The sequence below is a fragment of the Hippocampus bargibanti genome, linkage group LG16 (genome assembly GCF_051943395.1).
Source record: "Hippocampus bargibanti isolate YZ-2025 linkage group LG16, ASM5194339v1, whole genome shotgun sequence".
Taxonomy (NCBI): Eukaryota; Metazoa; Chordata; class Actinopteri; order Syngnathiformes; family Syngnathidae; genus Hippocampus; species Hippocampus bargibanti.
In genome coordinates, this window is record NC_142749.1 from 9100337 (window position 1) to 9127635 (window position 27299).

At 41.2% G+C, this 27299-nt stretch overlaps 1 protein-coding gene and 1 long non-coding RNA gene across 2 annotated transcripts in view; one reads left to right on the forward strand and one right to left on the reverse strand.

The window, feature by feature from the left end:
• Positions 1–5812: 5812 nt before the first annotated feature.
• LOC148886317 (uncharacterized) overlaps positions 5813–27299 on the reverse strand; it is a 27296-nt gene continuing 5809 nt past the window's right edge. Inside the window, exons 2-4 of the long non-coding RNA XR_016117909.1 lie at positions 24144–24218; positions 8339–8460; positions 5813–5960 (exon numbers count right to left, since the gene is read on the reverse strand). This is a non-coding gene — a long non-coding RNA (uncharacterized LOC148886317). The remainder of the gene's footprint in view (positions 5961–8338; positions 8461–24143; positions 24219–27299) is intronic.
• The window catches only part of LOC148886318 (androgen receptor-like), a 27644-nt gene continuing 25460 nt past the window's right edge, over positions 25116–27299 (forward strand). Inside the window, exon 1 of the mRNA XM_089017474.1 lies at positions 25116–26508. Within this exon, the coding sequence (XP_088873600.1) occupies positions 25538–26508 (971 nt within the window). The 5' untranslated portion in view covers positions 25116–25537. The remainder of the gene's footprint in view (positions 26509–27299) is intronic.

The window sequence follows — 27299 nt, forward strand, 5'->3', positions numbered from 1 at the left end:
TTAGAAATGTGGCTGCCACCGAACTGCGTCCTGTTTCTTCAGTTAATTGTTGTGGAACAACTTGATGAAAGTTCACTCGAGTCTTTCTCAAGAGTACACTTGGGAGGCATCTCTTCACCACCTACTTCCTCTATCTTGGCGTATTGCTTCTCAGAGAAGTTTGTTCAGCCGCTTGCGAGACTTGTGCCCTCAATACATTCGTGGTGCTTTGCAAGTTTGTAAAGACAACCGGCATCAACATGTCTTACAGACCATCTTGCGTTATGTCATGCTTTCAATGAAGGATCTTTCATTTTTCATTTAATTATTAGATGCACCAAAAACTAAACGTAGGCTCAGAGGGGATCGAGCCTTTTATGTTGCTGGTCCCACTCTGTGGAATGACCTTCCACTGAACATTTGGCAAGCCCCTTCGCTGCCCATCTTTAAAACCTCTCTCAGAGCTCACTCTTCGCCATTCAACTCAGCATGAGTCCAACTTGATCTTAGTTTCACTCCCCGGTGCTTTCTACTAACTTTGTGAGAGTTTTTTTCTTGTATAAGATACCTGTCCATGTTAAACTTTGTTGCAGCTTGAGCTGTTAAAGCGCAATATAAATCAATATGTATTGTATTGTATTGTATTGTATTGTATTGTATTGTATTTCAGTGAGCAGGAATGTGGAATTTCAAACAAAACAACATTCATAAAGTTATTTCTACTGAAGGAATAGACTCTTAACGCTAATATTAGCTTGTAATATTCTAACCTAACACAACCCTGACATTGCCGATTTGTACTGCAACCAAATTGAGCATGATTAACTAGGTTACTCTGTGAAATCACAATTTCATCAATCATAACATTAAACCACTAAAACAAACTTTTTGCCTCACAAACATTAAATTCACAAGCAGATAGTCTTCGCTGACGAACTAGTTTTCGGCGCACGAACCAAACCACACGGTGCCACGGCCAGTACGCTAGTGCCAGTACGATAAGTCGATCATTGCTACGTGTGGCTAACGGTGTTTCTGTGAAAAGCCGAAAGGAAAAGAAGAATCTTGAACCAATCCCCTACATTGTCGTTTCTTGACGCAGACAGAAAATCTTGGACAAAGCTCCCGAGCAATAAATGAATCAATGTGCTTGTTTCCTCGCATTTATCACTTCCAGTTTTGAGCTTTTGTGTTCCCGTGCACAACACTGGCACGTCAGTTAAAGTGGTGGGTTTCGGTTGTGAGCTTTCTGCATGCACTTTTTCGTGTTTCGTGTCATGCTTGAGTGGCATTTCATCGCGGGTTTCTTCCCAGATCTCAAAAACACGTTTGCATGCTAATTTTATTGAAGACTCTATTGGTATGAATGTGTGTAAATGGTTGTTCTCTGTGACTTAAAATTGGCTGCGAACCGGGAAATGACCCGCCTGGCAGGAATTTGGACTCTGCTGTTCTCAGAAGAAAGACAGCAGCACTTGTGGTCATTTAGTTCAAAAAGTGGCTGTGAAATAGTGATTGCAACCAGGATCACGAAACAATTACAGTATTGGTAGCTGACGATGGGTAGAGGAAGTTATTCTTGGGGTTAAAATAAAGTGGTCCTTCTTTTCTGGGGGTGTTTTTGAGCTTCAATGTGCTGACAGACTCTCAATCATCAGTACCACAAGGGCTTTCTGAATGCATCGATAAGAACTTTCAAATCGAAAGGCGTGGACAATGTCTATCCCAGAAAGCATTCAAGAGCATTTCACAACCGTTGACATGTTGACACTTTATTTCCACACATTTCCTGCGAGTGAGCCGCTCGACTTATCTTCCTCGTTTTGACTTCCCCTTTGCATCAATGCAGCCAAAACCCTCCGACCGATTTTCAGTGTCAGCTCGTCGCAGTCAAAGGACGGGAGCGGCGAAAGACCTCGGCCCTCAGAAGCAGTAACCAGGCGCCGCAGGTAACTTATTCAGATTGTTGAAAAACGATTGCTTCCAAGGGACAGGGGGCATGTGTTGAATGTTCATGTCTTCAAAGGGGTCAAGTCGGATTTGATCGGGCCCCCCACTTGGTGTATTTGACAAGCTGAGTCGGACACTCTGATTCTGTGAGTGTCAGTTTATCAAATACCCGAAGTGAGGCGTCACTGGCCTACCAGACGACGACGACCTCAACCGGGAAGCAAAGTCAACGAGCCTGGAGGGCGGGAGACTTTTCTATACCGATCTGTTCCATTTCATTTTATTCAATAGAATCATTTAGGAAATCGGTCAAGAGCTGTCGTACATGTGAAAAAATTATTTGAATAATAGACAATGGAAGAAATACTGCTCAATTGTTACTGCTGCATATTTTTTATGTGTTACTGGAAACAAATACTGTGAAATCATTAACCGCTGTCATTGATTTCTTTTGACAACTATGAGATCCGATCTGAACTGCTTTGGTACCAAACAAATAAAAATACACCAATATCGGTTTTTCTGCTGATGTCAAAGTGGGTTGCGCTTGGGTTCATCATGACATACTTTTCAAAGACACAAAACGCTTATCAGCCTTTCGGAGGGCTTCCTGTTCTTGTGGACAAGCGGGGTTATAATTGTTTTGAATTTTTATAATGATAACTTTTTATTTCATTTGTCTTTAGTGTTTGATCTTCAGTTATTTAATGTTTTTAAATGTTTTTTTATGATTCAGAACTCCGTCTTTTACATTTTTATTCGTTTTTATTATTATTATGTTTTAATATTTAGTAAAAGATTAACTATTTCACGGCTAGACGTGCAAAATTGTGTCCACTCCAGTGCCAGGGTTTGTCACTCAAGTTCCAAGACCCACAGAATATTGAGTTTTAGGACTACATAAACATTCAATGCAGTGTACCAAACCTTAGACTCTCTTCTTATATCAGAAAAAAGAGTTAATTCCTAAATTCTATGGGTATGGAGTTATATGACCTTGAAATGAGGGCAGCAGTCCAAAATACAATGCAATACATACATATTGGTTGATATAGCGCTTGAACCACAACTGAAGCTGGAACACAGCGCTAACATGGAAAAGGGGGACATGCAGCTCCCTTGTGGAACGGAAAAAAAACATTGCCAGAGGCTATGGTTAGCACTTTATCGGCACTCAAACAAGAAAAACCAAAACCCGAAAAAACTTGGGAATGGCGCGCAACGTCATATTTTCAATTCCTGAATAAAGTCGTGAATGGCAGTGAATGAGTTATGAACACATTTTCTAAGCATTGTGTAATAAAGCAAACTATGATTCTCAAACAACTGTTTGGACTTCCTTCTTCTCTACAGCAATGGTGACATAAAATACGTTTATAATGAACCCTGAAAGGTCATGTATGATATGAATTGACAAAGAGGAGAATAAAGGGCATTTTCACTATCATTCAAGCTCGTTCTATAAACACGGCTTATAGTTTCATTTTTTCCCCCTCTAACTATGACACTATGACAAGTGTGGATCATCCCTCTTTGGTTTATCATATTGCCAACATGTAACATGAGTTGGAAAGTTCATAAAAAATACACAATGAGCCCTGATAGTTTGGGCCAATTCAGCAAGTCTGCCACAGATAAAAAAAAAACACAATTTTCATCTTTATTAGGTTCATCGGTGAAATTCAGTCAATGAGGCGGTCAGCTGGAGCCCATCACAATTGATTTGGGATGAGACATGAGATACAACCTGGACTCGTCGCCAGTCAATCACAAAGAAGATACAGCGTAGGAAAAAAACAATTCACACATATAGCCAATATAGTTTGTTTTTAACAAACTCCAACTAAATGGTCTGACATTGCCAAGGGCAAAGAAAGTGAAAGAATCTAAATTCAAAGTCAAAATCGTAATCTTTTGCGTGAGAGGTAGCATTTGCTTTGAGTTCTCCCCCTGGTGCCAGATAATCATCCGGCATGTCCACAAAGAGATCCTGCAACGTTTCATTCAGTGTGCAAGAAGAGGCGAGCATTGTGACGGGACAACTGGCGGCTGCTTCGCTATGACAACACACTCGCTCATAGTGAGCATCCAACTGTTTGTGGATAAGAAGAACATCGCAACCACCTGACTGATATTGGTTGGCTCCGTGTGATAGCCCCACCCGCATGACGATCTTTCCAAAGTTTAAGGGGCCCATCAAGTGGACCGGTTTTGAGGATGTGTACAACATCAAGATGGGTCTGATGATGGAGCTGCGGTGGAGGATCCAGTCAGAATCCTTCCGCAAGTGAATGAAGTGCTTGGCAGAGAAAGTGCAATAAGACCCAAGCGTCATTATATTAACCCCCGGCTTGAAATGTCATTTTTTTGTGACACCAGTTCCGGAACTTTACTGACACAGTCCGCCTTTCATTTCTGCGATGTAAAAGTGTGTCCACTAAGTGGTGATATTGGTCTAATTTATTTCATCTCACCAACTGAACCCAATACAATACAGTATCAGTTATTTTCTTGCTCCCTTTCTCCCTGTCTCTCACTCTCTGACACACGCACACGCAACACACACACACACACACGCACACGCACACGCACACGCACACGCACACACACGCACGCACACACGCACACAAAAGGAGTACAAACAAGCAGTAACCATATTGCATTCAAGTTAGCATACGTGACAGATTGTTGTAATTAATTGTATGTATTCTTTTAATTTTTATGTAATTTTTTAAAGACGTTTTATCCTGTTTATTAACTACAACACACCAATTAAAATTGCCATATCAGGAAAGGTGTCTAAGATCTTAGAGGTCCTGTTTGACAATGAAATCACATCAGAAACACAACATCATTGTTCTATATTTTTTGTTTGAATCTTATAGGGGAGGAAGAGTAATACAATTAACCAGTGGCGGGCCGTGCATATCACTCCTCGGCCTTCAGTAGTGCTATATCAGAATCAAGCAGCTGTGAGTGTGGTGTGGTATTACTATACGTCCACTAGAGGATGCAGTTGGCCAGGAAATGACTTATGATTTGAAGAAACTTAAGAAATACGGTCATTAAACTGTTCAATTTTTTACTATGAACGTGTGGATTTATGATTACCTCATAAAATTGCAATATTATTCGCTATTTTTGCTATCTTCAGAGCTGTTCAACCTTAATGATGTCCATGTATTCTTGAAAGGTCCGTCTTGAAGATGGCTATAACAATACATGTATATCTGCAACCAAATCCATTTCTTCTTCACCTTCAATAATTGTGGGTTGACAAAACCGCTATGAAATCAACATAAAAATTAATTTGCTTATACAGCTCACTACAGATAGTGTGATAGCTCTGGCCAGTATGCGGTTATCACTAGCGGCTAGTGATACTATGATTGGCTACTGACTTGCCAATCATGTGACTAGCCAATCATAGTTTGCGAAAACTCTGACGTTGCCAGCGCCTCAACAACTCAAAGTCTGATTGGTTTCCATGATTTTATTTCATTAATTTTATCTCCATGGCCTGCAGAACTGATTGTGAAGATGTACAGGTAGATTTCTTAACCTGGTAACAAATGATGGCTGGTGGATGAAAATGTGATTGGTTTAATGTTTAAATATGTAAACACACATCTGGAAGCAGCACAACAGGGGAAAAGTATTGAAAGGAAGCAGAAGGTCAATTTGGAATTCTTTAATCAGAATTCATGGACAAAATATAATTCACGTCAGCCTGATTCATATATTTTCAGGCCGGCAGAGAAGGGCTTGCAGGCCCGGACGGCCCACCACTGATGTTACAGTAGAAAAGAAAATGTATGAGCGCAATCAAGTCTGGCAAAAAGAAAACAGGAAGAAGCCACATTGTCATTGATTCTCACACGCATCTCGCATTGGTGTGTTGTTCTCTCTGAAGACGTCATGAGCCAATCAAGCTGTGCGCTTGTCTCCAATGTGCTGAGTCGCATGTGGCACCCTCACCTTTTCAAGACTAAACCAAAGCTTCAGTTGTTTAGTCTTTGAGACCTGTACATCTGCAAATCAATGCAACCACTTATCCCTTTTGTGCTGTTATCCGTTCAAGGTCGCTTCAAGTTGCAGTCTATTCAAGCTTAACTTGAGCCAGAGTCCTACATCTCTTCCTAAAGTAATATTAATAAACATAGATGAGAAGGTTTCTTCAGCCGTCATGTGTACAATTTTGAAGGTCCTCTGCTCCCCCCAACCTGAGAGTAGGGACCTATCATAGCTGGGTCCGGCGCCACCATGTCTGGACATTAGGGATATATAAATAGGGCCGATACGACCAGTCAGACTTTAGTTCGCTGACGAAGCCTCTTGGATAGGAGGCGAAACGTCCGAAACCTTCAAAACCTTCAAAATTGTACAGATGACGGCTGAAGAAACCTTCTCATCGATGGACCACTCCTGTACGACTGAGAGCTTACACAGACGTATTAATAAACATATTAAAAGTGTACTGCGACATATGTATTTGTGATTCCAACTCACGAATGAAAGAAATATTTCCTCCATTATTTGCTATTTTTAAACCACCCTAAAATGACACAATATGGTACCAAAATGCAGTTTAAAAGAAAAGTAGTCCCATAGTGCAATCTTAGATCCCAGAATCTAGCTAGAGATTAAGCATTTCCAGAAATCTAGTGCTCCTGTGCCTTCCTGCATCAGAAAGGGATATAAACATAAATCATATGCTGCTCCTCGGAGTCAATTCCTTTAGAATTTGGCATTTCTCAGTCCACTCCCCCCATCCCACATTGGAGTTATGTAACTGTGACTGCTTGTTTGTCTGTGACCACCCTGGGGTTTACTCGGGGGGGCAAATGGCCACGTGGATACTGCCTAGAGGCCGCTCCCAAAAAAAATCTGGAGCTTCAATGGCTTGTTACTCTTCAGGTTGTTACCCGGCCTACACCAATTTTTGTATCTGACTAACATGTCTATGAAAATGCTAAAAACCGCTATCACAAGAGTCAATTGTTAGCCCTCCTAGTGTGTATACCAGCATGGGTTCCACTGACACAGGTATTGATGAATTGAATGGAACACTCAAAGTGGTACAGTAGATTAAATATGAGTTCTGGGCTTCACTCCAAACAAACCCAAGTGCTCATTATCATGAACACATCATTGCGACCGACTACTTTGGCGCATCATTTACACGTTTGTGGACAACAATGAGTGTAATAGAGCAGAGAAATAAGCTATTAAGATGTGGCTACGAGGACAATATCAGATAAGGTAATTGCTACTTTCCTGGAGCTTGTTGACAAGATAACTAGGGTGTAAGCGACAAGGGGAAGCAACGCTTCACAGGCTACATCATCACAGTATTGTAAATCTGTTTTTTTTGCGGGGAAAATCTGAAGACCAAATTAAAATGCGAGGTTCGCGCTCCCGATCAAAGACTGGCTCCCGCTCGTCACTCAGTCACAGAACTACCGTTTTGCTCTTCATTCAAGCAAGGCCGGACGAAATTCAAACGATTCGCCTTATAAGTGCATGAGGCAGGGATGTGAATGGGCAGAGCATCATTTTTTCCCTTCTCCAAGGTGCAGCATGACCCCGTTTGTTGTAGATGTTGCATTCTCAATGTCACTCTGACTTGTGCATTGAGGAGCCAAGCATCCTTTTTGGAAGACATGGTTAATTGAGGCAGAAACTTACTTAAAGGAGGATTACATGTTCCCAGCCGGCTACTAAAAAAGTCTCTCAAATAGAAACATCGCCAAGCTCACATAATTACTTTTGCATTGATTGACTGCGCATCTTTATTATGTGCAGTCATAGCTCATGCAATGCTTTTTAATTGAGGAAGAGATTTTTTTTTGATTGGATGAAGAGGTTTCGGGGAGGTGGTGAGAGAGTGGGGGGGGGAGGCGCTCAAACTTGCAGGTGTAAAATAACAGACAACAGACAAATTGGTTGCTAAGGGTAACTGGAGTTGAAAGTATGCGACACACAATATTTTTTGTAGCCTCTACTTTTGACTTCTCTTTGGCCAGAATAAATGCAGTAACTTTTTTTTCCCGCATGACTACAATTAATTTCTGTTTCTCTTCCTGTGAATGTTGCACAAAAAAAGAACATGGAGGATGACTTTCTTTTGTTTAGAAGTTGCGTAACCTGCCATCATCAAGAGCTTCCAAATACAGAGACACAATGCCAAATCATTTTCACCCTCTCAAATAAATTCTGCAAATGCTGCATGATTCATATTCCAAGAGTAAAACATTGGGCAAATAATGCAAAACAACAACTGGAAAAATTTGCAGCCTGTGCATAATGAAACTCAGGTTTCAGGTACCGTGACTGCTTATACAGTTAAACAATTGCACAATGTTGCAAATGAAATAACAATTCCAAATTAAATCATGATTTTCCTTACCTTTCTGATTCAGACTAGTTTTTGCATCCATCCCCTTCAGAGGCCTCGAAACCGGTGGCGGGCCGTGCATGTCAGTCCGAGGCCTTCAGTAGTGCTACGTCTGAATCAATCCACAGCTGCCACTGTAAAAAGGTGTGGTGTGATTTACTACAGTTCCTGTACTGTACAAGAGGGTACAGTTAGCTAGGAAACAACTCGTGAAGAAAAGTACTGAGTTTTTGCCATCAACGTGTGGATTCATGATATGGGGTCAGAAGTCAGTCTTTCACACCACAGAGAAGATGGTTGGCGAAGGATGGCGAAGCATCAATAATAACTTCAGAAAATTGCAATATTATTTGCTATTTTTGCAAGTCTGCCATTGTGGGTTGACAAAACTGCTATTAAATCAACACAATGTAATTGCTTATGCAGCTCACGACTAATACAGTGTGCTAGCTCTGGCCAGAATGCACTTGTCACTAGCCGCTAGAGACGAGCGGCTAGTAATAAGAGCAGTTTTTGCAAACTATGATTGGCTGACATATTTGATGCAACAGGGCCCGCAAAACTGATTGGGAAGGCGTCCAGGTAGATTTCTGAACATGGTTACAAATAATGTCTGAAATGTGATTGTTAAATGCTTAAATGCAAAAACACACATCTGGAAGCAGCGTAACAGGGGAAAAGTAATGAAAGGAAGCTGAAAGACAATTTGGAATTATTTAAGAATTCATGGACAAAAATATCAATCTGTGATTCAGATATTTTTAGGCCAGCAGAGATGGCTTTGTAGACCTTGATGGTCCGCCACTGCTCAATACTAATGGTCGCATGAGGTGGTGTCTATGGAGCACAGAAGTCCTCTGGTACGCAGACAGAGCAGTACACCACAACTGTCGCAGTGCAACGAAAACCGATGGCAGAAAACCATTCACACAGTCATGAAATAGCAGATTTCAAACTGCAATATAGGGCATCCCAAAAGACACACAGTTCTAATCTTACTTTTTGGGTATTTTATTTAGGTATCATTCTAACAGATGTGAGGCCATCAGCATTCAGTCATTTCGGTATTGTTGGGTGTTTATTCTGTCCCCTATCAGTAGTTCAGGACAATATTAAGCAGATTTATTTATTTGTATATTTTATTTTTTTTACGTCCGTTTGCTCCAACCCGTAGCACGATTTATCCATGGAAAGTCTCTGAATCTTTCCTTGTCAAACTATGCGGCGGAAAGCCTGCTCTTCCCACCACTGATATAAACACCAAATTCCGAGGACAGGTGTTCGTCTAAAACCGGGGGGAAGCCAATCCAGAAGGCTGAATAGGAACTCGGTAGCCACAAAAGCTCAACTCGACCACTCCCGCGACTTCACACCTTGTGACTTTTTTTTATGGGGCTATACCAAAAGTAAAGCGTATGCCTCCAAACCACGTGACCTGTCATAGATGAAAGAGGAGATTCTGCTAAACGTCAGGGAAGCCTGCGCCGCAAGGTGGCTCGGTGTTGGTGAAAATGGTGCCTCTCGTGCCGAGGTATTCTTGCTTGCGTTCAAGGTATCGAAAAGTGAAAGAATGTTGAGCAAGCCAAAGTGGAATGACATGGTTGACGATATAAAAGACCTGAAAAGGAATATGCCTGGCTTTTTAACATTTGAGCTTCTCTTGCCATGCCAAAAATGTTTTTTTTTCTCTGTAATTGGGGGGGGGGGGAGCCCTACGCCGATGATTTTCATTTTCACATCAAATTTCCCCTGGAAACTTTCCCTGCCGTTTTTAACCAGCAGCGAGCAAAACACACATCTCACAAAACACACATCCAAACCCAGGTTTCAAAGAAATGCACATCAATTTACCAGGAGAGCCATAATCGCCATGAGCAAACCTAACATAATCATGCCTATCGATCCCTTTTCATCGCCCGCCTCTTTGGGATATGCAAAGAGACCCTTCCAGGTACTAATGGCAGACCCACGTGAGGTTGCCTCGTGGAAAATGTCAATAGTGGAGAAACAATCATTCGGTGACATTTGAAGTGCGATTATGCATTAGGGAAAAAAAGAAAACATTTTCAAGTCATAGAAGAATGTTAAAACATTAAGGAACAGTCCAGTTTACGAAAACAGTCAAGCTAGGGTAAAATAAATCATCGTTTTTTCACCCTCGAGTGTGTGTGCAAATTTAAGCTACATTATTCTGATGGATCTGTTGAAATCCATTCAGAAGTGCTTCCACGGTGCACTTTGAACTGGCAACAAGTTTCTTTTGAGCCTTGTGTAAAAACTCAATGGAGACATAACAGCGCGTTAGACTATCATCACCCACATCCAATTGTGACGAAATGTGAATAATGTTACGTGAAGATGATAAGCACCCTGTAGAGTCTGCTTGTTTTTTCTTCTTTTTTCTTCTTTCAAATAAGCTTATGGAATGACAACAGTGATATGGATATTGGAACTTTGACACATAAACCTGTCACAGTAAACTGATGTTTTGACTGTCTCATGGGTGTATTGTTGAGGTTGGACGGAGTTAAAAGTATGATGAATGATAGGCATTTACCAAGTTACATCTACTCATATTTTGTGTAGGTCGTATATGATGCTATTGCAACAATTACGCGACAAAACAGAGAATGTTGCTCCTGAGACAGTTCCTGGAAATGACCGCGTTTGTTTTAGAGAGAAAATGTTGGATGCTCACCATGATGGGGGGGGGGGATAAATAAAAAAACACTCCACATGATTCACAGCTCGTTTGGAACGCAACCACATGTCAGTTAGTTGCCAGTGGCGTTAGATTTCTCGTTCAACAAATCAAAATGCGCCGAAAAGACGGTTTGTGCATTCTTTCCCCCCATCATAAATTGATTTGAGATATTGTTGAGCGGTCAGCGATAAAAGCATTACAGACCGACTACATCACATGGCGGGATGCTTTGAACGGAATTAAATCCATAACAAAAGTAGAGGTGTGTGTGTGTGTGTGTGTGTGTGTGTGTGTGTGTGTGTGTGTGTGTGTGTGTGTGTGTGTGTGTGTGTGTGTGTGTGTGTGTGTGTGTGTAGGATCACCAAACAAACACAGTATAGTATAATTTTGCATAATATAATTTGGGATGTAAAAAGGTTGCTTACTTCTTTTTAGGTCATTCTGTTTTTTTTTTTTGTCCGTCCTTTTGAAGGACTTCATTATTTTTCAGCAGGAGGGGGCACTATGAAGGCCGTGAATGACTGCCAGACTAAAATGTCCCAGATAAGAACTGTAGTTGCAACACTTAACACCTGCATTTTGCTCTTTTGGGAAGGGCCTTAAGTAGCCTTGTTACTTGTAACGGTTTTGTAATAGTCGCAGCGCAGCAGTTGCTGGAAATACGGAAGCCCGCAACATCATCGAATTGATGGTGTCATTGTTTTGGGAATTCATGGCTGATGTAAAGCAGGTTGGATCACAAAGGTTTTGATCATCATCACGGTAGCTTCGAGCAACACCTTGCTTTGACCTCAGAGCGAATAAATACCAAGCGCTAATTGCGGTTTGGAGCATTACAACTTGGCAGGAAATCCCAATAACCAAGTCTTCATTCTTTGACTTTTTATTGCCAAAGCGTACTATATGAAGCCTGCCATTCCACTTCACTGCAGAGCTGAAAGAGGGGTGTAGATAACGGAGGGAATGTGTGGGAGAGCTGACACAAAAAAGCAAGGCTTCGGAGTGGCAAAATGCCAAGGCTGAGACATCAGACCTTCCCCTGAAAAAGTGGGGAATCTGTGTGCATGAAGCTTCAAGGTTACGCAAACTTAAGTGTAAGTTTGGGAAAGTGGCTCTAACTGGGGCAGGGAGTGGGGGTTCCTTAGCAGAAAGTTCAAGCAACAAATATGTTATCAGTTTATTTTGAAAAAAAATTATGGCTCCTAAATCATTTGCTAAACTGGCAGGTAAAAAGGAGAAATGTTTCTCTGCCAAGGCGAGCATAAATTCCCCTCTTTCATCTTGTATTATACAGAGAGGGGTCAAATAAAACAATGAATAACATTATTGGCATTGCTTTTGAGTTACATTCACCAAAACTGTGGTGGGATGATTTGACTTTTAACCTCAAGCCATCACTGACCTCGATCGAGATATTAAAGCCAAAAATTATAGATTCAATACAGCTGCTTAATGTTTAACATGTTCACCCTTTTCCACACACAAACAAAATAAATAAATAATTTAAAAAAAGGAAATGTTTATTTTTTTTAAAGTCACAGAATAAAAATGAATTGAAGGTGCTGTGATTTCAGACTCGCTTGCCAGAACTACAAATATGTGATCTCAAGATGTTCTCGGAACACAACTACAGTGGGACCTTGGCTTACGAACTTAATTGGCTCCCAGACAGAGTGTGTAAGGCAAAAAGTGTGTATCCCAAAAAATAATTACCTATAGGAAACCATTAAAATGAGAATAATCCGTTCCGAGGTCGCCATCCATCCATCCATCCATCCATACCGCTTAATTCCTCATTAGGGTCGCGGGGGTGCTGGAGGCTATCCCAGCTGTCTTCGGGCATGAGGCGGCGGACACCTTGAATTGGTTGCCAGCCAATCACAGGGCAAACAACAGTCACTCTCACACTCACACCTCAGGACAATTTGGAGCGTTCAATATGCCTGCCATGCATGTATTTGGAATGTGGGAGGAAACCGGAGGACCCGTAGAAAACCCACGCGGGTAGAACATGCAAACTCCACACAGAGAGGCCAGAGCAGGACGCGAACCGGCGACCCCTGCACTGTGAGACCGGTGTGCTAATCAATCGACTACCGGGCCGCCTCCCAGGTCCCCATAAAACATAATTTTCTACGCCTTAAAACTACACAAAATATATCTTATTTTATGTATAATAAATGTGCTATAGTATTATGATTAAAGAAACTGTACTGTACAATAAAGTCATTTCATTTACCTTTGTGATGGTCGTTCATGGCTTGATGGAATGGAGTGTCCGGTTTCCTCAGCATTAAACACTTGATGAGGAACATGGGCTTCTTTCACCATCTTGAGGACTGATCTCTTGTCGGTGCTTTTTCTGTGATAATTGTATCTAGTTCATCAATTATGATCTGTTTAGCTGGGTTGATAGCTTTTTGCATCAAGTGTACAGATTACTTGTGCGGGTTATTTGTGGAGCCTGATTGATGGGATATTTTAACCTTCCAGTCTACAGTCTGCTTTTGAACTATCAAAGTTGAAATGGGTCCAAATTTCACTGTTTTCTTTCCATTTTCTCACCATATCACTTGTTTTTTTTTCACTTTTGTTTTTTTTTGTTTCAAGTTCTGTCCTCTCCCTTTCGTGTGTGTGTTTCTCTCTCTCTCTCTGTCTGCCTGTCTCTTTAATGTTTAACCCTGCCAACTTCTGGGTTATTGACCAATCACGTGGCTTTAACTGAAGACGCCATTTTGTTTTTTGGAGAACGGCCTCACTCTCTCTCTGTCTGTAACCCGATCCCCCACTGCTGTGTTCTTGACCAATCACGTGGCTTTAACCGAAGACTGGGGGCGGGGAATAGAGGACAAAAACAGTGGCCACCATTTTCCTGTTAGGAGAACGGGCTCATTCGCGAACGACACATCACTCATTGTGGCAGCTCTGTGTGTATCCCGAAAAATAGTTCGTATGCCAAGGTAAAATTTTTCATAAATGTAACGTTCGTCAACCAAAAAGTTCATAAACCAAGGAGTTCGTAAACCGAGGTTTCACTGTACGTTAAACACATTGTAAATGTATCTGAACATACCCAAAGTGTAAAACGAATTGATTGAATGAATTCACAAATTGACAACGATTTTAACTCATTCACTGTCATTCACAAATTTATTTGGGAATTGAAAATACGACATAGAGCGCCATTCCCAAATTGGTTCGGGTTTTGTTTTTTCATGCTTGGGTGCCTATAAAGCGTTGGCCATGGCCTACGTCAATGATTTTTCTTTTCCAAAAGGTGGCAGCATTTCTATGTTAGCGCTTTGTTCCAGCTTCAGCTGTTGTTCAAGCGCTAGATGAACCAATGTATTGCATTGTATTTTGGACAGACACCCTAATTTCAAGCTCATATACCTCCAGAACTATAATTTAGGAATTAACTCTTTTTTTCTGATGAAAGAAAATAGTCTAAGGTTTCTAAAACTGAATTGAATGTTTATGTAGTCCTAAAACTCTGTGGGTCCTGGAATTCAAGTGACAATGACAAAAACCCTGGCACTGAAGTGGACACAGTGGATTTTTGCACCTGTATGGCAGTGAATGAGTAAATGAACAATTGGTTGGGAAAGGAATCATCAATTCTCATTCTAGACTGTAAGAGTAGATTGCTGTCCTGTGATATGATTTTCAGTCGGCATCAAGTGGCAATTCGAATCAAAACCAAAGCTTGCTCAGCTCGATTAAAAACAAATTCGATTTTTTTTTTTGCATTATTCATTTTCAAAATATGCATTATTAATAGGGTCAGATTTAGACTAGCTGGGGACATATTTTAAAGAATATTGACTTGACTTCCCCTTAAATCGTTTTTAACATATATTGCAGGGATATGGCAACCAGTCCAAGGTGTACAGGGTGACTCCATAATTAGCCTCGGCGATAATGGATGAATCATAACACTGTATATAAAAAACAACAAAAAAAGAAACATTCAATCCTGCTTCATATGCTGTTGTGACTAATCACACTTTAAATCCCTGATTCCATTTGAAGCTATTTAGGGCATTTGTTACACTAACCTGCAACTGTTGAAAAATAAAAAAATGTTTGACCCCCCTCAAAGATGAAATGAACTCGAGATTTTTCACCTTTGATGTCTTCTATCTGGAAGGATGGACACAATCAAGGTGAAATTGAATCAAAGAAAGATCCTTGGCCTACAACGACCGTGATGGTTGCCACTCAAGGTTTAGACTTGGATGTGTATGTGTGTGTGTGTGTGTGTGTGTGTGTGTGTGTCTGTCTGTCTGTCTGTCTGTCTGTCTGCGTGCGCGTGTGTGAGAGCGAGGATATGATGAAATAATGTCTCCAGTCTACAAAATAAACAAATAAATAAATAAAAAGTAGCTGAGATTGTCGTTCCAATATTTTTGGAGGGGTCTGGATATACATCAAAGTTCTTGTTTGTTGACTGGTTATTATGCTGCCAGTGATAAAAGGCCTTAAGCTCTCTATCATGGCTGCCAAGACAAGTGACTCGACACGAGTCTGTAATCGGGAAGACAAAAGTTTTTACAAAGCAAATTTTAAATGAGCCGTGCTGGCTTCTTTGTGAAGCTCCAAAATGAGCACAGGAAAGCAAATGCAAGACACCCCACCAGCATTTTTATCCAACTGACTGATTTTGGTTCTCTCTTGCATTATTTGTGAAAATAGTTTTAAAATGTTTCCTTCTGATGAGATCGTGCAATGACTTGGTTTGGTTTTCCTGGTATTGGAAGACAAAAGACTGCCTGTACCGTTGAAACCGCCATTTGTCCACAGCCCAAAAGTGACACACACTCTAAATGAGCCCATTGAACTCTGCTTACTTTCATTGAATGTTTCCACCTGCAACAAGAAATCTGGACACAGAGATCAACTACACTGACCACATTTCCTTCTCTGCAGTTGACTGATCCTACATACAGCAGAATCATTTTCTAAGCTTTTATAAAGGTCATGTGAATACCAATATCCTGTACGGTTGTCACCTTTTGTTCAAATTTAGGGGGAAATGTGCTACCGTCTTCAAATGTGAACTTCCTTTGAACTTTGCCAAACTTTTGAATTCACTTGTCCAACCGTTCAAATGTTTTAATATTTTCCTGCATAATTTGCTGTTCACCGCAAAGGAGCTGAATGACAACATTACCTCATTCACTGCCATACAGGTACAAACATGTCTACACTCAAGTGCCAGGGTTTTTATCATTATCACTTGAATTCCAGCACCCACAGAATATTGAGTTTTAGGACTACATAAACATTCAATGCAGCATTAAAAAGCTTAGACTGTCTTCTTTCAACGGAAAAAAAAAGAGTTAATTCCTAAATTATATGGGTCTGGACTCTGGAGTTATATGAGCTTGAAATGAGGGCAGCAGTCCAAAATACTATGCAATACTGTATCATACCTGTCAACCTCCATGGCTCCATGCCCTTACAAACAGACGTATTTTCCCTTACAAAATACAAAATACTCATACACCATAGTTTTTTTTCAAACGTGTTTATTTATGTAGTTTAACATGTTATATTGTACATGCGTTTCGTTATATCATTCTGTACATATGTGACAGGTGTCGCAACAGTGACTGTCTTGAGCTCCACGTTGCTGCCGTCTTAATAATACCAGACGCGTGGATGTGTCTTTTTATTTCTTTTATTGCTGCAACACAGTATGGCAGAAGGGATGGGTGCAGTCGCATGGGTTTCGTCTTGTGATTAACATAAGTCTTCTCCAAGTAGTTCCCAATATGCAAAACATTGTAGATAACAAAACAGAATGAAAAACGTGTGATCGTATAGTGGTTATTTACAGGAAAAGAGAATACAACGCAAATTCGATGTTATTTACATGATGTCCTGAACGCATCACATTCGAGACGGTCGGCGCGAACACGAGGTGCGCTGGATAATGGCAGCACAGTTCAACACGCCACTAACACTCACGGCCAAATGAAACACGAGACAAAGAAATGAAATAGTGTACAATAAAAACGAAATGAAACAATCATTACCTGCAACACAGTATGGCAGAAGGGATGGGTGAAGTCGCATGGGTTTCGTCTTGTGATTAACTACGCAACAGAAAAGCACTATGAAGCACAACTGTTCGACAGAACTTGAATTAAAAAATGACACAAAAAGTAATCTGGACTCGAAAGGAAGCAGGGAAATAATTAGATACACTAGACAGTACAAAAGGGGAAACAAAATAAGATATTGTCATGAAAATGCGAGTTAATCCAGACCATCAGAGATATGCGACTCACCATAAGTCTTCTCCAAGTAGTTCTGAAAACTAGGGCGGGACTTCGTGCCATACTGCGCGCCGTTGCGTTACTTCCGTCATAATTTAATAATCTTAGTGTGCAACTCCGTTACACATATTCTTAATAAATGATGAAATTACATGATGAATGATGCAATGGGAAATCCCCAGGCGGCAGACGCACAGTAGCATCAAACCGCTTGTTTCGTTTGCAATGAAAAAAAAAAACGATACCGAGATAGAGGCTCCCGCGGTGAACTTGTTTGACTTGATTGATTTGCCGTTTCGTGATAGTCGGTGTATACCGGATGGTACCCAAAATTGACAAATTTGCGTTTTTCCGTATAGATTTTTTTGTATGTCGTACACGTCTTAAAATGTATAATAAACATACTTTGTACGTACAGGTAGACAGGTATGCTGTACATACATCAGAAAAATCAGAATCAGAAAAAGTTTATTCGTCCCACAATGGGGAAATTTGCAGTCCACAGCAGCAATTTGAAAGGGGATGGGGTGGGGGGTGAAAGGATAGAAAACAAGATATTCTAAGCATAGCAAAATAAAAATGTCAACTGTAGACTGTAAATGTGCAAAACCGTTTCATAAAAAAGCGCTAACATGAAAAAAAGGGAAATGCTTCCCCCTTGTGGAAAAGGAAAACAGCATGACAGAACAAAACCCCGAACAAATTCGGGAATGGCACTCGGTTATATTTTCAATTCCAGAATAACTTCGTGAATGGCAGTGAATGAGTTAGCAACAAGTGGCTCATGATTTCCCATTCAATTACAATTGCGATTTGGGCAAAATACTTGCCACCTCCTGCTTATATTTTGACATCATGGCAACTCCGAAGTATTTATCAAGAATGGTCCACCATCTCAAGGATTACGACAAGATTTTGTCCAAGAGAAACGAACACTTTGTTGAAAGATTATTTTTTTATTAGGTGTCATGATCGAACTTATGTTCGGCATATAGACTTATTGTGACAGCAAGGGAAGAGTGTTAAAAATCAATAATTCATACTGAACACGGCGGCGCACTGCATGGTTGGCAATAAGAGCAATATCCCCAATCTTTGAAAAACAAAAATGTTTCTAACCACAAAAAAGTAAATTAACATAACGGCAGTGGAAATTGTTATGCGATCAAACCTTACTGCGCATCGTGTGACCAGAACAATAATCTGATAGCAAACATTTACTGATTTGTGTTATTATGGTCAATAATTAATCACGCACATTAATAATTGTTAACTGAAAATATAGAATGGGCTGCCTTTCCAGCAGCTCCTGTATTTTGTTTTTCTACTTTCATTCCTTTCATAACTTTACTGCTGTGAAATGTAAATTTCTCCACTGTGAGAGTAATAAAGGCAAATCCAATCGAATCCAATCCAAACAAATTCACTTTGGGAGATGGAGTAAAACGAAAGGACTTTTTTTCTCACAAGGCTTAAGCGCATCATTTATTTTTCAATTATTTCAGTCAGGGAGACAAGTTTGTTTCCAAAAGAAATTCAATTTCAAGCACAAACTGTGAAAATGCAACAAAAAAAATCTTTTTGGGCATTTAAGAATTCGGGATCCCTGTGAGAACGTTGAAGCGTGCAACGCAAAACAGCGCAACAACATGCAATCTAGTTTTTACATGAAGCTATTAAAAAAAATGAAGGTACATGATGTAAATTAAACATTTGATACGCCTGAGCAGAAAATTTACTTCAGAAACTCAGGTCACTTGAAAAGTGAAGCAAAGTACAGGGAGTGCAGCATGTCCACGGGCACTCGTGGCCTCTGTGAGTGGTCCAGCGGCCCCTGGCTATGCTCAGATTGGAATGCAAGCCACATCCTTTCATTTAGAAAGGGGGCACTTCGTATGCAGTGTGTAATGGTGGTGATGGGGGGCTAGGGGTGGGGGGTTCAGAGGTGCGACACACCACCGAGAAGTCCCAATTAGCGCTCCCTGATGCCATTCCGCATATGAGCAACACTTAGTTCACCTTACGTGCATCTTGACGCATGTTTGATTGACTGTACAGAATAATATTGCGTTCTTTATGAAGTATCGGATTGAGTCAGCATTGGATTGGATTAGCCTTTATTAGTCTCGCAGTGGAGAAATGTATATTTCACAGCAGCAAAGTTACGAAAATAAGAAGAAAGGAAAGGGAGAAGTAGAAAATATAAATACATGAGCTGCTGGAAAGGCAGCCACTCTCACGGTGCCATGTTGAAGTCAAAAGAACAAAAAATAATAAAATGACAACAAAAAGACACAGTCATTCAATCTTAAGCACTTTCTGCACTCTCTTGTTGTATGAAGCAGTTCTCGATGAAAGAGGAGAGGATCAAAGTGTCATTTTCACCAGTGCATCAGGGACATCGTGTGCACGTCTGCTACAAGCTAAATGTTGATAGCAAACACCAAGCTGTAGCATCCATTGAGATAAGCGATTGTCTCACATCTCTTGTCCCACGTAAATCCGCTTCAATTCCAAGCCGCGACAGTTCCACATATACATTAGTGCTGACGTTCCTTCTCATCGCGGGCTCCTCAAGCCATGCATCCATCCAGCCGCACTGTCCTACAGCACCGACTTTACCGCTGAACAAAGCAGGGCTGTGAAAATGCTGCCCATTACAGGCGCAAACAAAGCACAATCGCCCCAGAGCTATCCAGCGATGACAGTCAAATGGCACTGATATTCCTCCACAATTAAAAACGGTGGAGGCTTATTCGTGCTGCCGAAAAGGCGCAACCGCTCAGCACAGTCTTCTCTTTGATGAATGTTGTGGCCAAAAATGCTGAAAAACAATCCGTTCCACATGACGCAGAACAATACAAAGTGACAAAAGAAAACACAGAAACAACAAAAAAAGCAAGGTTGTGAGAGCACTTGCTGACAGCTGCCGACTCGGGCACCATCTTGGACTTCCTTGGCATGGTAGGCATCATCGTTCTACAGTAAAATAGATTTTTCTCCAATCCACAAATCCTCTGGGATTGTGTCATCATATGCAGATAAAAATCACACCAAGTTTCATTCTTGCTTCCTGTTGTGTTGCCAATAAAAATAGGTTTGGGGCAGTAAAAATTGTACGTCTCGTCAGGCAAAGATCCAACTACAATTGGACTCAACACAGTGTAAACTTGTGTCATGCTTGATCTACGGTGGATTTGTCAACAAGGGTATAATAAACTGCGGTGCATCATATTTGGGTCTATTAGTCTAATCAATGTGCTGTTCTAAGATCCAGACAGAAAGTGGCAATGAATGAGCGTCAACATAAAGCCATGCAGTAAAACAACATATGCAATACAGCGTTAAAACTTAAGTTAGAGGAAAACAAAGAACAGGAAATCCAACTAATAAAAGTGGGAAATGGCTGATCATCGTTTTGATTGTATATAGACTAGGTTGTATGTAGATGAGGTAGGTTGAAAGGTTGGCTTCAACAGGAGGGCTTTTTTATGACATTTAGACTGTCGCGAAAACCTGGACAGATCATCGATCAATCGCGTCGGGCGATCCAAACAAAATCAGCCTCGATATTCTACACAACTAGGTTTTCGTACGACATCAAGCAGTCACAGCGCCCATATGTGGTTTTGGCACGAGCGCTCACTTGTTTCATGCTCGGTTGGACTTGTGCGGCTGCCAGGAGCAACAGGCGGCCGGTGCTACTGAGCTGAACAACAAGAAACATAAATACACAGCGCAGCATGGAACCAACCACGAAGGACTGAGTTAACGTGAAATTCATATTCCCTTTGACTCAAAATGATTCTACAGCCATTTTAAATGACATTTCCAGTGGTTAATGACCGTCACATTTGGGGCGAAGGGGGAGACGATGTTGATACCGAGGCCAGTCTCTAAATCACCCAGAGCAGACTGAACATGTGAATAAGGTGTTGTGATAAAGACTCTCTGCTATTTTCTTATTTAATGAGGCATTCTATTTGTTGGAAGTCACGGCGCGTACTTTCCCTTCTTTTCAAAGAAGCGCACTAGCCATGTTTGTTTGTGGTCATCTGAGCGGCATGTTGAGCTTGTCGGCTAACTGAGACGTGAAACAAAAGTGAGACGTGTGAAGTGCTGGAAAGTCGCCGACTGGCCATTTAAAAAAAAAGAAAGAAAAAGAAAGGAAAACTGAAACACTTGACAGATAGACGACATGTAAATGAAATAATTTTTGTCTGTGCTTGCTGTGTTGCCTTGGTATTAAAAGATAACACAAAATTAATGTGTCATCATGTTTATGGTTGAAACATAACAAACATATATGCTTTTTGTCGAGGGTATTTTAAACTACAGGTAAGATATTAACCGAGCCAAAATGTCAATCATTGTGGTCGGGTCTGGGCTGGGCTCAGGCTGGGCTTTCTCTCACGGATTTGTTTTATTTTTATAAAAATGTCTACTAAAATGTGTGAATACTAAACTAATGTTATTCTTTGTTTATTTTTCCAATTTATTCATGTAGATTTATTGTATTTCTGTGCCTCTCTCTCTCTCTCTCGCTTAAAGCGAGAGAGACGTACTGTTGCTGCTGTGGTTTATGGCACAACCTGTCAAAATGACGGACAACCTTAAATTTTCCGTCAACTCTTAAAAGAACTGTGTCAATGATTAAAAATAGTTGCTTAATGTAACCTCCACAGAAAGTACAGTCTTGTTTTAACTTAGATTTTGTTACAAAGGCTTTCATTTGTTATTATCAATCCTCCCGAGTCAAAGTTCCCCATTGTGGGACCATTAAAGGTTTTCTGATTCTGAGTCCTCACAAATGATGTGAAATTTTGGGTTTGCCCCGGGCTCAGGCCTGCAAATCAAGTTAATTGGTCGGGCTCGGGCCAGGCTTTAATATCCGCGGGTCGGGCTGGATTTTTTGGGCCCGATCTTACCTCAATTTTAAACTCTGGTTCTCAACCATGAATAGCGGGCTGCACAGACATTTTTTTTGTATCACAGCATAAAAGCCATCGCCCATTACCGCCGCCCAGGCCCCAACAAAAACATCTATCTGGAAAAGCCTTTTGCAAAGCCGTTTCCGGAAGAGAAATTGATAAAAACACAAGAAAGTTGTTGAGAGGGGCTGCAAAGAGGCCCAGGGCAAAAGTGAAGGAAGTTCTGGCGACTACTGGCTGTTCAGCACATATGACAACCATCTCCCGTCTTGTTTTTCTCATGTTTGGGCCGTAGGACAGGATGGCTACATTTTGCAAAAACACACTTGTAATCTCCTAAATGACCGCGGGACAACTTGTTGGGGATCGATGAAACCAAGATGGAACTTTTTTAGTCATGAAGCCAGGAGCAATGTCTTGTACAAAGGCAAAAATTCTCATCACTAACAAAACACCATATAAACAATGAAGCGTTGTGGCGGCTAGATCGCGCTGTGAGGCTTCACACAACCTTCTGTGAGAACGTAAAATAAGGTTTTCTTTATTTTTATAAAGCCTTCATTAGTACAACAGACATTTGGCAATCATGGCAAGTGTGCACATGTTGCTTTTCTCTACCAGGTTCCTTTATTTCTTGAAACATAATGTACTTTTTTTTAACTATGACATCATAAACACCATGTTCATACACTGTCCACTTCCAAGTGCAGGGGGAGTTTGTCAATGAGTTGGAAGGAATTCCACAAAGTCATCAAATCTTGCAGAGAAAACATTTCTGGTGTTCATGGTTTTACGTTTCAGACATATTTTGACAATTTAACAGACTATTGTGCGTATGATGGCATACACAAAGAAATCATGCAATTTTTTTGGTTCATTTCAACGAGGTCAACTATAAGTTGACCTTTTTTCCCTACAAAAAGATCAAAGTGGATTTCATTAACAAAAAAAGAGAACATGTGTCAAAATGATTACGTAGCATCATGTCAAATTTGAGTTCCTTTGAAGTTATTACAATACAATACATATTGATTTATATAACGCTTTAACAACAGCTGAAGCTGTAACAAAGCGCTTAACATGGACAACTATCATATATAAGAAATATCAGTCACAAAGACAGTAGAAAGCACAAGGGAGGAAAACTAAGATAAAGTCTGAATCATACTGAGTCAAATGCCAAAGAGTACAAGTGACTTTTGAGACGTGTTTTAAAGACGAGCGCCGATGGGGCTTGCCGAATGTTCAGTGGAAGGTCATTCAGAGAATGGGACCAGCATTGGAAAAGGCTCGATCCCCTCTGAGCCTACGTTTAGTTTTTGGCACAACTAATAATGGCTGGTCAGCAGACCTGAGGCACCGGGAAAGTGTGTAGGGGTGGATGAACTCGGAGAGGTAAGGAGGAGCGAGGCCATTTAACGATTTGAAAACAAATAATATCTTGAAAATAACAAAGGTATAGATAGGAAGCTGGTGAAGGAAAATAAGACTTATGTGCTCCCTCTTCCAAGTACCAGTCAAGAGGCAAGCAGCAGCATTCTTGACCAGCTGGAGACGCTTCTTGACTGCGATTAGGGCAAAATACAATTTCAGTATTTACTTCTTTAACTTGTATTTATTCTGGTAAAGCAAATTCATTTGCATTGCTGAGCTGACCCCAGACAGAAGATGACATGAAAAAGTAAAAATCTCTTCCCCAACACTGTTGGTGAAGAGAAATAAACTGGTGAAAAAATAAAATAAAATGAAAGGCATATTAGAGAATTCCTCATCAAATAATTTGCCCAGGAACTATGTCATTGTTAGTGTTGTAATTTTCGTGCTGATAGCTTGGGTTCAGTTTTCTCTCAGTGACGGAGTGAATGACAGTGTGAACGCAAATGGTCGTTATCATCTACCTTTCATTGACTGGAGACCAGTTGGTAGGTAGTCGTCATTTCACCAACTCTGCTCAGGTCCAGCTACCCGTGACCCTGAACATGAGACGAATATATATGGGGAGAGGGGGTCAAAAATGCAGTTTGGAAGGAATCCACGTCATTTATTGCTAATTAAATGAAAACATAATATAGTCAACTTAATCATCATTCTGAGTCAGTAAAAATACGTCTTTTTTTCTCTTGCTACCTCAGATTGTGCTGGTGAGGGAGCACAGAATACATTGTTACAAAGTCAGGTAGCTAACAGTTACAAAAAAATATGCAAATGAGCTCAAGAGTAATGCTTGAAACTAATATGGAGCATCTGCTTGCTCTCTGCCGCAGACGTGTTTCCAATGCTGTATACACAAAACTCTCTCTAAATATAATTTTCCATGGCTCATTTTACTGGGTATAACTGACTTGTTTAAGAAAAGCGTATTGTTTTTTTTTTTCATTAATAGTACCATACAAGTCGATTTTGTGTCCCTTGCGGAATAAGCTGCCATACTTTTTCAAAGGGTCTCATGGGGAGCAGACTTGGAAAGAGAAGTTTGAGAACATGGGATACTTTATACACAAAGTTCAAAGGAGTCTTTGCATTATTTGACTAATTACGGTCACATGAGCTCAGGTATCTTGCTAATCTAAACGCTCGCAAATTCTTGCAAATTTCAGCTTCAAATTAAAACCCAAACAGATAAATCGTTTTTAAATGGCATGCATTTTAAAGCTGTCTGTCACTTGCCAATCTAATAACTGTTAGTACACATCATAAATACAATTTCAGTAATTCCCAGGAGACAAACAGCAGATCAAAGCCAAAACGGTTGGGTCAATATGCTATTGTGCATTACTCTTTCATGTCACGCTGAATAAAGTAAATAAACTAGTAACGCCCCTGTTTATGGGAGGGGGTAAATCTGCGTTAAAACCAATTCGCTCAGGAAACAACATCCTAAAATGCAGACTAACTTCTCCTCCCCAAATAACGGCCATGGAGACAACATGCGAATTGCCCTGCCCACTTCGTGCCACTTTGGAATTACGCAAGGACACTCGAAGGAGCGCATTTGATCCAAAGGATTGCTTTGTGCCTTTTGCGCATCATCAACATTGAATCACTAAGGACTGTCGTTAAATCCACGCAAGTGGTCGACGTGTTCGGAAGTGCAATCTGTCGTAGACAACGGCAAAGACTTAACTGACTTCGTCCAGTGGGAGAATTGAGACTCGCTTTTTTAAATATTTTTACGAGGTTTCTCAAATCGTCGGACGCTTCAACAGTTCCGCCGAACACCGAAAAAGTTCGCTTTTCGCACTTCTTAGGTATCCCAAAACAGCAGCAACCAAAAAACAAAACGCTTTGGAAAATGAGCCAAAGTAGCAGACAGTCATCTTGTAGCCCATTATGGCCAGCAGGTGACAAACTAGGGCCTGGCGAAGATGTGCCGGAAGAAAGTCGCTTTTTGGCCCAAAACTCCACAGGAGGTGAGCCAAGTCAGCTGGCGGAAGCTGACAATGAGAACATTTACGGAGCGTATGACAGAGGCAAACGGAGCTGCCGGGACGACCCCCGCTCCATTCCTGCTTGCGCCACCATATCGGAGACAGCCCGTGAACTCTGCAAAGCTGTGTCCGTGTCCCTGGGGCTCGCCGTCGACTCGACCGACGCCGGTGACGCGGAGAACGCAGCCCTACATTGCGCCCCCAAAGACCACCTCCAGACCACCGGCTTTTTATACCAAGCGGGACCCCCCGTGTCCCCCACCAAGTACAGGCGCTCTACTGTGCAAGAGGAGCGGGGCGCAATGTTTCAGAGTCCCGACATGAGGCTGCCTCAGCACCTCACTCCGGCTTCCTCACTGGAGTTCGCGCTCGGAAGCCCCACTGACCTAACTTCAAAGCAACTTGAGCACATGGCGACCGTTTTCACACCGTCCATGGCGCAGGAGCACGACTGCGCCGTGGACCCATCGTGGCGTGCCTACAAGCACATGGAGGTGTCCCAAGACTACCGACAAGAAGCCGGGGATAACCAGCTGGAGCAATACGGCGTCAGTGTCAAGTCGGAGAAGCCAAATGAAGGGTCCGAGGAGGCACCGTGGGGCATCAATTACACCCACGGAGACCGATACAACGCTCACCTTTGGGGGACGAGGCAGTCCATGTCGTCGGCTCACCCGAGTGGGGTGAATGCAGCGTTCATATGCGAGCCATACGAGAGGAACGCCGCACGCGCCGAGCAGTGGTACCCAACCAGCGGGATGTTGATGCCGCCTTACGCCAACTATACTAAGCCTGAAGTTGGACAGTGGGTAGATGTCGGCTACGACGACTCAAGGTAAACATCACACTACTCAAACTACACTAAAAAAAGTTGTATCGACAATGAGCCCAAAACACGACAAATGTGACTTCAATGAAACAATGCGGTTCAAATTTTGAATAAAAATGTAACATCAAAAGTCATTATTTTGATTACATTTAAATCAGCGTTTTTGACCGGCTTTGAGAATAACTTGGATTTGTGTTTCTAGAAAGAATTGTGTGGCAAATGAGACACTCACAAACAGCATTAATTTAATATCAGATGAGATGAAAAACCCTTTGCCTTCTAAATAGTCAGATTTGTGTCTAACTGACCCAGGATTGTGACAGGGCTCGAGTTTTAACTGACCTTTCCCTGCACTTAACCAATGGCAAGAAACCGTTTCACAAACTTAAATAGAATGACACCCTTATTTTTAACTACGCTGTTCTGTGTACAAATATTCTTTTGGGAGTGTTTCCCAAACAGGTGCCTCAAGCCTTTGTGTGCCATTTTGCCAAAACTGCTTTATGACAAAGCACGCTTTTAAGTTAGTATCAAGCTTTTGAACTTGCCCTAAATGTCAGTTATTTTTTTATTTTATGGCTTGACATGAAAGAGAACTGCATGTGGCGTGCGTGCCTGGTTTGGGGGCTCTGCATCAGCATCTTGGCTCAATCTTTTTGTGTGACAGGTTTTATTTTCTACGGGTTCTCAATTTTCCACTCAGATCTGTTAAACATGCATATTTTGATCAGCAGCTTTGTAAAATTGTGAGTCTTCATACTAGTTTCTCTCCATGTGCCCTGTGATTGTGGATCCTT